This window comes from Pteropus vampyrus, unplaced genomic scaffold, assembly GCF_000151845.1.
Source record: "Pteropus vampyrus isolate Shadow unplaced genomic scaffold, Pvam_2.0 Scaffold139, whole genome shotgun sequence".
In the NCBI taxonomy this organism is placed as follows: Eukaryota; Metazoa; Chordata; class Mammalia; order Chiroptera; family Pteropodidae; genus Pteropus; species Pteropus vampyrus.
In genome coordinates this window covers 4,590,598-4,602,624 of record NW_011888920.1, presented here as the reverse complement: position 1 = coordinate 4,602,624, position 12,027 = coordinate 4,590,598, and the positions used below count along the sequence as shown (strand labels likewise).

General features: G+C 35.7%; 1 protein-coding gene across 1 annotated transcript in view; it reads left to right on the top strand.

The window, feature by feature from the left end:
- Positions 1-11,700, top strand: part of KDELC2 (KDEL motif containing 2) — a 12,274-nt gene extending 574 nt beyond the window's left edge. Inside the window, exons 2-7 of the mRNA XM_011368165.2 lie at positions 578-864; positions 3,272-3,488; positions 4,946-5,142; positions 6,473-6,667; positions 7,899-8,003; positions 9,438-11,700. Coding sequence (XP_011366467.2) covers positions 578-864; positions 3,272-3,488; positions 4,946-5,142; positions 6,473-6,667; positions 7,899-8,003; positions 9,438-9,560 — 1,124 coding nt within the window. The 3' untranslated portion in view covers positions 9,561-11,700. The remainder of the gene's footprint in view (positions 1-577; positions 865-3,271; positions 3,489-4,945; positions 5,143-6,472; positions 6,668-7,898; positions 8,004-9,437) is intronic.
- The last annotated feature ends 327 nt before the right edge of the window (positions 11,701-12,027 follow it).

The window sequence follows — 12,027 nt, the reverse complement described above, 5'->3', positions numbered from 1 at the left end:
TATATTTTGAAAGGTAAGTGATTATTACATAATCCAGAGCCAGTCTTATGTGTAGATCCCATGCCTTTCAGAATGGGTTAGGATGACCTCCAAGGTATATGCAACAGAGCAAACATGGTATACATATCCCCTGGAGCCCAATTTTACTTAAAATTTTAAGAGAAAGAAAACTAAGCAACTTAAAGAGGTTTAAATGATTAAAAAAATCTTGCGTGTTTAGCCGGATAGTTACCATTTTCAGTACTCTTCATTCTTTTGCATAAAGTAGGTTCCTTTATGTTCATCAGCCATTTTTAATTCACTAGAAATAAATTTATTGGCTAATTGACCAGGAGTAGGTTATATTGGGAGAGACAATACTAGATTGTCTAGGAGGGTGTGAAGGAAGACAGAAAGTAGAAGCACAGGACTCTGACATAACTACATTCACCATTAATGTGTTTAGGGCAGATTCCCCTATCTGACTAATCTTAGAATTCACCAGGAAGTTATCCCATGTTCACAAAGGAGCAGAAACAACTCCCTGTGTTGTGTTTGTTAATAGAGAGTGGCATTGTATGTGTTTTGCCTTTCCTAGGACCAGTGTACCACGAATACTGTGAGTGTCCAGAAGAGAATCCTCAGGCCTGGCAGAATACTCTTTCTTGTCCAACTAATGAACCACAGATTGCAAAAGATTTTGCTTCTTTCCCCAGCATCGATCTACAGCAGATGCTAAACCAAGTTCCAAAAAGGTTTGGGGATGAGAGGGGTGCCATCGTCCATTACACGATTCTCAATAACCACATCTACCGGAGATCTTTAGGGAAGTACACAGACTTCAAAATGTTCTCAGATGAGATTTTGCTATCACTGGCAAGAAAGGTATGAGAATGACTTCATTGTTTTTAAAAACAGTGTAATTTCATTATTTAGTCATAACATTTAAATGCTTAGGAGAATAATGGCAAAGAATGAAAGTATATTCCAGGCTTTGAAATGTGCATCTAAAGTGTCTACCTCCTGAGTATTCCTAAGTTCTCTACCTCTATGAATCTCCCTTTCCTTTAATATTTATGTGGCTTGAGCCTCCATTAAATGGCTTGAGCCTCTATCTCCGATGAGTAGGCCACACAGGGCACTCCCAAGGTTTCTGTGAATTCCTAGATGTTGACAGCCTCAAGGTCAGTTCTAGAAGTTCTCCATTCCTACTGAATATTCCTTCCATTCAGATTTTACTTTCTGCAGCTGTTTTCTTCTTGTCACCTTAAAATAACTTGAATTTAGAACACATCTTCCTTGTTTTGCCCTAAGCATCTCTGTAAGATACTGTGTATGGCACATTTTGCTGAAGGTTAGGGTAAGAAAGAAAAGTTATTTTGTACCAGTACATAGTTTAAAAAATAATAAACAAAACCCTAACATTCAAAAATAGATATCCCTATATTAATCAGACTGTCAGTCATCTTTGCCTCTAGAAATTTCTCACTGGCTGTCCTTGATCGTCAGATCTTGGCTTCTTACTAAATATGCTTGGATCCTCTATCTTTCAGAAGACTTTTATATATCACCCAAACCCCTACCACTCCATCCCTCTAATCAGCCCCTCTTTCCCCATTTGCAAAACCCTGAGCAATTTATAGTGACTTTTGTTCTTTCTTCCTGACCATGAGGAGTGAAGGGTGAGGATGGGCAATTTTTATCTTTCTTACCCAGAAAGAACGTCAAGGTAGTTTTCTAAACCAAAAGCCAACTTTCCTGATATGAATTATACAATTTCACAAGTATGCTGAATGTGTAGCTACAGTCATTTCTTATTTTAAATACTAGTCGCCTCCCCTCTCCCCCGCTCTACCCCTCAGCCCACAATATGAACATATTCTGAGCATCCGATCCTAAAAATGGTGCTATCTTCCTAGGCTACCACCAGTCCACCCTGTCCTGCATTCCTGTATCTTGTGCTCATGTGGTTTTTAACTAGGGATGATTTTCCCCCTCAGAGGACATTTGACAATGTCTAGGACATTTTTGGTTGTCACCACTGGGGAAGTTGCTATTACCATCTAGCAGGTAGAGGTCAGTATTGCTGCTAAACACCCTACAATGCACAGGCTAGTCTCCCACGGTAAGAATTACTCAGACCAAAATGTCAATAGTGGTGAGATTGAAGAACCCTGTTCCATAGGGAGAACTTTGGATTTGGAGTTTATGAATGAGCTTATAAATGATAGCTGAGAAGCAATAAGGTGAATAGTCACATCCCTTTCCCTTCCCTTTTGTTCCAGTTTCTTTGCCTGGTGACTGGGAAGAAATCTAAGATAATTGAGACTCACTCTGGTCTTAGAGCAGCTCACTCTAGTGGGACTTGTTTTTGTTATTTGAAAGTTAGGGTAGGATGTGAATACAAACAAATAATTGTGCCACAACACGATAAGCCTGTAAGAAAAATAGGTATCCAGGTTAAAGTGCCTGGGCAGGGCGAGTCAGAGGAGGTAACATTAGATCTGAGTTTAGGATGAGAAAGGAGACTTCAAAGTAAATGAGTAGAAGAACATTCCAACAGCAGAGAATTACATAATTTCAGAGAGTAGCCTAAAGTTTAGTGATATATGGGCAGATGGAAATTGAGGCTCAAAGCTAAGCCGTAACAAGATAGTAAAGCCTTGAATTTTAGCCAGAGAGTTTAGACTTTGTCCTACAGGCTTAAGGTTCTGTTAAACCTGATAGTAACATTAATTTGGGATTTAGAAATTAGGGCAGCAATGTAGAGAGCAGTTTACAGTGGGGTGATACTAGTATCAGAACCACTGGTAGGGAAGCTATTGCAATAATGTAGGCAAGAGATGATAAAGGCCTAAACTAAGGCATTGGCCATGGAGATGGAAATGGAGTAGCAAATTGCAGAAACAAAGGTAGATGTGATAAAGAGGTTTGATAACGAAGAAAAACCAGGGCTTGGGTCTAATTTTATAGATTCTCACTTAAGCGGCTGGCAGAAAGGTAGCCACTCATTTATACCTTTCTACACAATTTCCACTTCTATAATACTAAACAATTTAAAATGTCACCTCTGAACAGAGGTAGCTGGCTCCTGGTTAAGTGAATTGACGATGTGTCATCCTCATCCTTGATTTTCTGAAACTACTGTTGACTGAGAGGCATTCTCTCTTCTACTGCTATTTTCAAATGTTCAGTTTTATCCGAAATACTTAAGAAAGCCAAAGAACGAAAGCATTTAGTGCCAAAGACTGAGATTTTCCCAGCAGTGATGATTATACTTTTTTTTATTTAGGTCCTTCTCCCAGATTTAGAATTTTATATTAATCTTGGAGATTGGCCCTTGGAACATCGAAAAGTCAATGAAACTCCTGGCCCTTTACCTATCATTTCATGGTGTGGCTCTCTGGATTCACGAGATATTATCCTTCCAACATATGACATCACCCACTCCACACTTGAAGCAATGAGGGGTGTTACAAATGATCTCCTCTCTATTCAGGGAAATACAGGTAAAATTAAGTTCAATCTCTAAGAAAAAGCTTAGAGGTAAAAAAAAAAAGGGGGAAGGGAATGCTTAATCAGAGAGAGAATATATATATACTTAAAATAACCATTTTCCTTATTTTCTAACCAAGAAAAAAGAAAAACAGCACCGTAAACTCTATAAAGTAGTTTGTTTACGATTCTTCTAATCCAAGAATTAAAGATACGTGGGTTGGCCTAGTAATGTCCAAACCTACCATAACTGAGTCTCTTTTGAGTTGCTCACTTATAAATACTATTTGGAAATATATATTTGGTAAAATTGTCACTTAATTTAATTCTGACTCCAATACCTTTATATTGCTAGATGAAGTAAGAGAGCATTTTGAAAAATATAAAATTATATGCATGTGTAAGAGAATTGTGATAGCAGTATAATTTGGGTGTTACTACCTCCAACACTTTGTAAGGAATTCTCTTCTTTCCTCTTTCTGCCTCTCTTGATCTTTTAAAATCTCATTTCCTTTCCCCGTGTTTGATGGCCTTAGATTTATGTTATGACATATCTCTTTATATTACACTGAACTTCCTGAGTAGAAAAACCCTGCCTTGTCTTTATAGCTTCTATTTCTGCTTATTGTGATTTGGTGGACTTATTTAATAGATGAAATCAGAGACTCCTTGTAAACTAAAGATAATGTGACCTACTTTTTATTTGATAAAAACTGACCTACTTTTTTAAAACTGACCTACTTTTTATTTGATAACAGTGAATGTCTGAAACGTGTGCTAACATAGGAGATTGACACCTCCAATTTCTATGTTATATGATTTACCCCTTAGAACACTGACAGCTGTTTACTAATGACCCTTTTTTAGAATAACAGAAATAGGTATAAATTAATTCTTTCAGAATATTTCCCTCTCAGGAAAGAGAGGATATAAATATATCTATTTATATATGCTTATATATTTGCATTTAACAGAATATTACTAGAAAAAGCCTTCCCTGTATTCAAAAATTATGTGCTCAAAATTCTGAGCAACCTAAGCATTAAAGACCTGTGCGTGTTACTTATGTAGGTTGTTCTGGTCACCCTATCTAAAAACAAAAGCCTAGTTCATTATTTTTTATTGTGAAACGCAAAAGATGGAAGAAGCTAATGCCTTAGTGAGTAGGCCAAGTCATTTAATCTCTTTTTGCTCTGAACTGATCCAACCTTATTTTGGATATTTCCTAATGTTGCACAAAAGGAACTCCAACACTTGAGCGAGCTCTCACTAGTAGACAAATGGATGAAATTAGAGCATTCTAGTCCCATATTTTTTTGGAAATAGTACTTACTTTAGAAGACATGTTGTTGGTAAAAGAGCTCTAACTTCTTAAATGACAATAGTAGATTAAAGATGATTATATTTACCTTATAAAATGTCAAATTTATAATATTTTCTTTTTTTTTTTTTTATGGTCTCGAACTTCTAGGGCCTTCCTGGATCAATAAAACCGAGAAAGCTTTCTTCAGAGGTAGAGACAGCCGAGAGGAGAGGCTCCAGTTGGTGCAGCTGTCCAAAGAAAATCCAGAGCTACTAGATGCAGGAATCACGGGGTATTTCTTTTTCCAAGAGAAAGAAAAGGAACTTGGAAAAGCTAAATTGATAGGTTTCTTTGATTTCTTTAAGGTATGCATTTAAGTCAACCTGGTTGGATATGAAGTGATAAATTTGTAAGTAGCTAGGCTTGGGTGTTTCTCTAGCCTTGTGAACTGACACACACTTTCTTATGAGGCATGAGGAATTACAAAACTCATTGTGGTTTCCTTTTGTTATTGTTAATTTCATCTACCAAGTAGCTCAGAACTATATTTAATACTTAAAACATAGTACAACGATTAACCTAGGGTTTGGGTACATTTCTCTGTTTTTCTCTTTTTTGTATTTGCTTTTAGCAAACTGGAAATGTATATGTCTTTTACATAAAACGCTCTCAAATGCCTTTTGTAAATAGAGTACAAATTCCATATAAGTGAAATAGGAACTAGCATTGTGGTTAGGTCCTGCCTCTAGTCCTGCCTCTGCTACTAAAGGTGGGGCCTTCATCTCTTAGTGCCTCTGGCCTCTAAACACGCAGGGGGTGATGCCTGCCAGGCTCCTTGAGAGCACTGTCGTGAGGTTCAAAGGAGATGAGATATGAACAATGTGACAAAACCTGACTGGCTAGTACAATCCTTGGTACCAATTATTTAGGAAAAATATTAATTAGTAAATCTGTGAATATATTCTTTCCATCTCAGTCTCATATAATGAAAAAACAAGGGATTTGAACTCAGAGAATAGAGGTTTATAAATTTCTCTAAACACTAGTTTTCTCATTTATGAAAAAAAAATGGGGGAATGACAGTACCTGCTTCACGTTATTATAATTGAATGAGATTGACTTCCCAAGAAAAGTGGTTGTGAGATGTAAATCAAAGTTTATCAATCCAATAAGTATGTAAACAGAGTATGTACTTTGTCACCAGCATTACACTGGTCCTTAAACTTCTCCAGGTTTCTGTCTTCTCAACTCTAAAACTGAGCTTTGAGATAATGCCTTCCTTTTTCATACTTATGTGGGTACAAGAAACAGAGGAAACTGTGTAAATGAAAGTGTACATTGTTATCAACATTTAGCTTTAATATAGAACTTTTGAAAATAGTTTTTCTACTTGGTTACAGAAATCTGAATTCCCCATTACACAGACATAGTTGAAATGGTATTCTTGATTGTTAAAATTATTTATCGTCTTATCTTGAAATGCATTGTATTTCCTAAAATTGACCTTGTACAGTCTGCTTATGATTTTAATACAAAGAGAAACTGTGAGTTACAAAATAAAATATAAAACTGTTAAACAATAAAGTTAGAAAGTGGAAAATAATTGCTTTATATTTAGTATGACAGTATTGATGAGAAGCAGAAATGAAGCAAATGACTGTTAAAATTTTTGTCTATGTTGTTTTAATCTTTTAGTACAAGTATCAAGTGAATGTGGATGGGACCGTGGCTGCTTACAGATACCCGTATCTCATGCTGGGTGACAGTCTGGTTCTGAAGCAGGACTCACCATATTATGAACATTTCTATGTGGCGCTAAAGCCTTGGAAACATTACATTCCGATCAAAAGGAACCTTGGGGATTTACTAGAGAAAGTTAAATGGGCCAAGGTACGTTTTTGGAAGTTTAGTTTCTTTAGGCAATAACAAATTCACAAGTATTAGTGACATGAGTTCCATCATAACACAATTTAATTTGACATAATTTAGTCAAAAGAAATGTTTTCTGAAACTTTCATTGCCTTGAAACATCTAAAGAACCAATATCAGGATCATTTTGTATACCCTCTGTCAACATTTTTGAGGATTTTTAGATTTGAAGTCTAGAATATAGATTTTTCTAAAAGAAGCACTATTCATGCATATAAACACACAGAGAAGCAAAATCACACCACATGCAAGTTACAGATCGAAAAGACCAGGGTTAAAGTGCATAATGCACAAGAATATATTTAAGGCAATTATGGTACTCTTTCCCAATTAGAAAATGGCACAAGTTTGTAATAAATGCATGATATACAACATACCAAGACTCACAAGTTTTCCATAAAATAATTCTTTTTAAAAGGAAGTGTTAAAAGCTATTGTATTTTATTATAAAAGTATAAAAATTTACTCTTCCATTGTAAGACTTTATTCTCTAAGTTCCTGAGAGGCAATATTCGGTTATGGAAATAACTGGGTGCTTGAGGCAGAATAATTTTTGTGACCCTGTATAAAGAGTTAGAATTGCTTACAAATGATTTTTCCTATGGGCAGCATGGTAGAATATTAACTATTTTCCAAAAGTATAATTAGGAATGCTGACTATTCCTGGAACTGAAGGAACAGCCTGGGAGTACTAATGACTGAATTTTTTATTACAACAGTATAGTCTTTCATAGGTAACTTTTGGACTCTGGTTGCATGTTAAATGGGGTTTTTAAGAGGTGTTGTAACATTAAAACTGATTCATTCTATTCTAGTTTGTATTTTAATATTAAACAGAGAAGGCTAGAATGGGGGAAGTGGTGATGAGCCATAAACTTCCTGGATAGCTAGGAAAATACCAGGATAGTCACAATAGAGGCTGCATGTGGGTTGTTGCACTTGGAGGATGGGTAGGGTTAATGGGCCTGTGGAATAGGACGCAAACACGTATGATTATTTCCATGTAGCAGAGATGTCTAAGAAAGTACTTTATTTCCATAGCCTCATTCTTATGTTATATTTTCATCATGTGCCATCTCTCCCATGCCATTTGTATTCAATCCTGTGTCTGTCCTATCTCACACTCAACCTTAGCTTTGTCTATGGGTCATGAGAGTCATTTTCTTTCATTGTTTCTTTTTAAACTTTTCAGGAAAATGATCAAGAAGCCAAGAGAATTGCAAAAGAAGGGCAGTTGACTGCTAGGGACTTGCTACAGCCACACAGGCTTTACTGCTATTATTACAGAGTACTGCAGGTCAGTGCAGAGTATCCATCCTGCTGGGTCATGTATCCTCAGACCACATGCTTGGCCTTAGTGCCTTGCTTTCTGGAGGGGTTCAGAGAGTCAGCCTGTGGAACTCTGGTTGAGCCAATTCACCAGCCTATGGAAAGTAAGAGTAGTGCTAAGTCCCTTTGTAGCCAACATATTTTTATCTCCATTCATTATTATATAAAAAAAGAATGCTTAGAGCCCTTACAAAAATAGATTAAAAGCTTCTCCCATCTTGTCAGCGCTGTTTTATTAAATGCCTCACGGAATTCCTAGCTTAGGTGTTCTCTGAACTTCAGAGAACATCTTCCCTCATCTGGAAAATAAGAGCCATAGACTAGAAGTCATTAACATCTCTTTCTGCTCAAAATGTCCACCTCTTTGTTCTCCCTACTACTTAAGAGTCATGCTTTTGCTACCACAGTACAAGATGGAAAGCAAATACTTAGTTTGTTATATAAAACAATCAAACAAATGAAAAATATTTATAATAGTTCTAATACTTTAGGACTGAAAACTGAAGAACTATACAAATGTTTATTGGGAATCCAAGGAGTGGTTCTTTGAGTAACTACCTGTGTTTTTCTTAGTAATACCTAGTCAGGAAGGAAAAAATAACAAATGTTTTTGTTTTTAACCTAAACTTTCTTTGTGGGTACAGAAAAAGTAAATTTCCTTAGATGCTTGTGAATGCTACCCTCTCATTAAAAAAATTAAATAATAAATTATACTATTTACTAGAAGCAGCCTTTCCCTTAAATGAGTTCTCTTCTTCCTGCTGGCCTACCTATAATTTTAATAGTAGGAGTTTCTTCCCCTACAATATCAGTTAGGCTCTTGTACTCATGTCAGTATTTTGTTTGGCTTGGCCCTGGACCAGGAGTTTACAGCTAAATGTACCGAGAACCACTGATCTGAAATATCCAATGCATAGGAATATTTGTCAGTGGCTAAAGTGGGGGAAGATTTCACAGGCCTGTTGCCATTTATAAAATACGTGTGACTACGAGCCTAAAGGGAAGGATGTGTGAGGCCACCAACTTTATTTCGAGATGCTTATCACCTTTGTTTGCTGATTTGAATATTCAGTAAAGTTAATTATTCATTAACAAGCAGAGGATAAATGCTAAGAAGTGCTGTTGTTTCAAACAGGGCCACTTGACATCTTTTTTGTTGAGGCTTCCTACCTAAACATAAAGTTGTGGATTAGCGTTCCTTCTTAGATTATGAAATATTATACTAGTACCTGTAACAACTAAAGTTCAAATGTAACTTTAGGACTGCAGTAACCAGTCCAAACCAGACCTTTGGTTTTAGTCTGAAGATATGCAGCAACTAGAAATGACAGCAAGAGTAGGGAGGATTCAATAAAATGAAGTGTGGACTAATCCTTTTGTTGCTTTCAAAAATACATTTCAGAAATATGCTGAGCGCCAGTCCAGCAAACCTGAAATACGTGATGGAATGGAACTTGTTCCTCAGCCGGATGACAACACATCCATCTGCCAATGCCACAGGAAAAGGCCAAGAGAAGAGCTCTAAGTCAGTCTGGATTCATACTCCTACTTATGCTGGCTACATCCTCAATGGAAGCATTCAAGAAAATCTAAGCCGTGAAGACCACAGTTTATAAGACTTTACCCAGAGAAGTAGTTCTCTTGGTATCTTTATATAATGTGGATGGATAGAGCAATATTAGAGCAAGTATTACCAAATACTTTCAGATATTAATTTCTTTTCAGTAAGAACCGCTATTATCAGCATCACAGTTTCTCTAAAAAGAAAACTTGGGGATCGCAGTAGAGAGGCTTGCCAAAATATAAACCACTGTCTGCGAAACTATATACATCATATTTATTGGATTGTTTCTATCCCTTGTTCACTTGCCCTCTTCCCCTTCCATTTATGAAGGAAAAGTATTTGTACAGGGTTTTTCATCCCACTTGCTGGATAGTTTCTCCTCCTACAAGCTGCTTTTGACATTCAGTAATAGCAAGCCCCCTCGTAGATGGTCTGATAAGAGTAATTAAGGAAGAAGAGGATGGCTCAGTTATTAAAGTAGCTTGGATTCTACGGAGGGAATATTTTTTTAGAGCTCACTCATATCTTTTCAGCTAAGTTTTACCAATATCTGAGACAAAATTAAGAATAAATTGTGCCTTAAGCTAGTAATTTCCAATCTATCTGGGTTGTACACCCATCAAGGACAACACAGTTATTAAAATACATCAGAGCATCCTATGAGTACCGTTCATTATCTATATATTGAATAGATAAGAGATAACTATAGGGAGGTGAGGATCTGTAATTCTTTTTAATTATTAAAAAGGATACTTGAAAATCTCTGCAACCAACTGCAGAAGGCCTGGTATCTCGAGATTCACTAATAAACTAACAAAGGCAAGCATTCATTCCTCACTGCACCCCTCCTCCATTTCACTGGGTTGCATTGCTAAGATAAAAATTTTGGAAATTTCCTTTGCCTTTTAGGACTGGGTCAAGACTTAAGACTTATAGCCCAGAAGTTCATTACATACACCTTGTAATATAACACCATCAATCCAAGATTCAGTTCACTAAAGGACACACTCCAAAAGCAAGAGCTGTTCACACTCCCAATCTAAAAATATTTACCTCCCTAATTGAAATATTTACTTAATCTGGAAAACAGTGAAAGCACTTTAAAGTAGCTGTAGCTATTATATTTTGAAAATTAATAATTTTTTTAACTAGATAAAAGCTAAATCACATTTAGGAACAGTGTAATCAAAGCCAAGTATCCATGAAAAACTCTTACTACCCACCAGCTATTCAAAAGCACAAATGTCCAAGTATAAAATAAAGAGCAAGCTATATTGAGACTATATCCTAATGAGTCTGTGTCCTACGTATTGTACTTGGAGTTTGGGGTTCATCGAAACTGAGATTATGGAAAGAAAGTTTGCTTTCTCTCACAACTCCCAGACCTCAAATCCCGGGTCCTTCCTGATGGCTAATGGCATTTTGTTAGAAACATCTTAAATTTTTAAAATTTATGTGACCTACTACCAAACAGGCCTGCTAGTTAAAAGTGAACTGAGACAAACCAGGCAGCTTCTGGGTGTGGAACAGGGAGGATGTACCTAAGGAGTTAAGTGGAACCCCTCACGAAATTCCATAGTGAGAAAGCAGCCTTAATCCTGATACTCCTCAATCAGGTCAACTCAGTCATAGCCTTTAAAAAGATTTTTATGTGGCTTTCTGGTTTGTCGACATGAATATAATTTAGTAAAAATGGGATTACTAAAACCATGATTCTTTCCTTTTCAGTTAACATTTTAGCCACATATTCCATTAGTCATTTTTAATACTTCAACTTTCATGAAAAAACATCTGATTTTTAAAAAGAGGGCAGGGATGTAAGGATTTTCAAGTAAATATAATAACTGTGTTTGTCTAAGCTATGGACATGTTTGTGCAACATTGTTTTTATTAATAAAATGTTAGAAACACTTTAGCCATCATTAGGGAGTTGGCAAGATATTGATACATCAAGGAATACAGTACAACCATTAAAAAGAATGAAGTAGCTCAAAATGTACTATCATGAAAGATTTCCATGACAGTATTCAGTGAAAAAAATAAGTAATGAACAATATGTGTAATGTGAAAACATTTAAATAAAATAAAAATATATCTGGTGGTTGAAAGTTTGGAAGAATACGCACCAATATCTGAGGAGGGGATGGAGCAAAGGGAACTTTTACTTCTTACTTTATACCTGTTTATGATATTTAAAATGTTTTTACTATAAGTATGAATCAAATTTTAAAATAAAGAAAAATATAAATCTAGTAAGACAATAAATGCACAAAAGATATACATAAGAAAATGGATATTTATATTTTCCATTATGTTGTTTTTAAATCTACTTTGTCTAGAATTTTATATCATTGAACATATTACATACACTTTTTAAATAAAGTAAATTTTGTAAATAAAATTTTGAAAAAGATAAATTTCGTTTTTT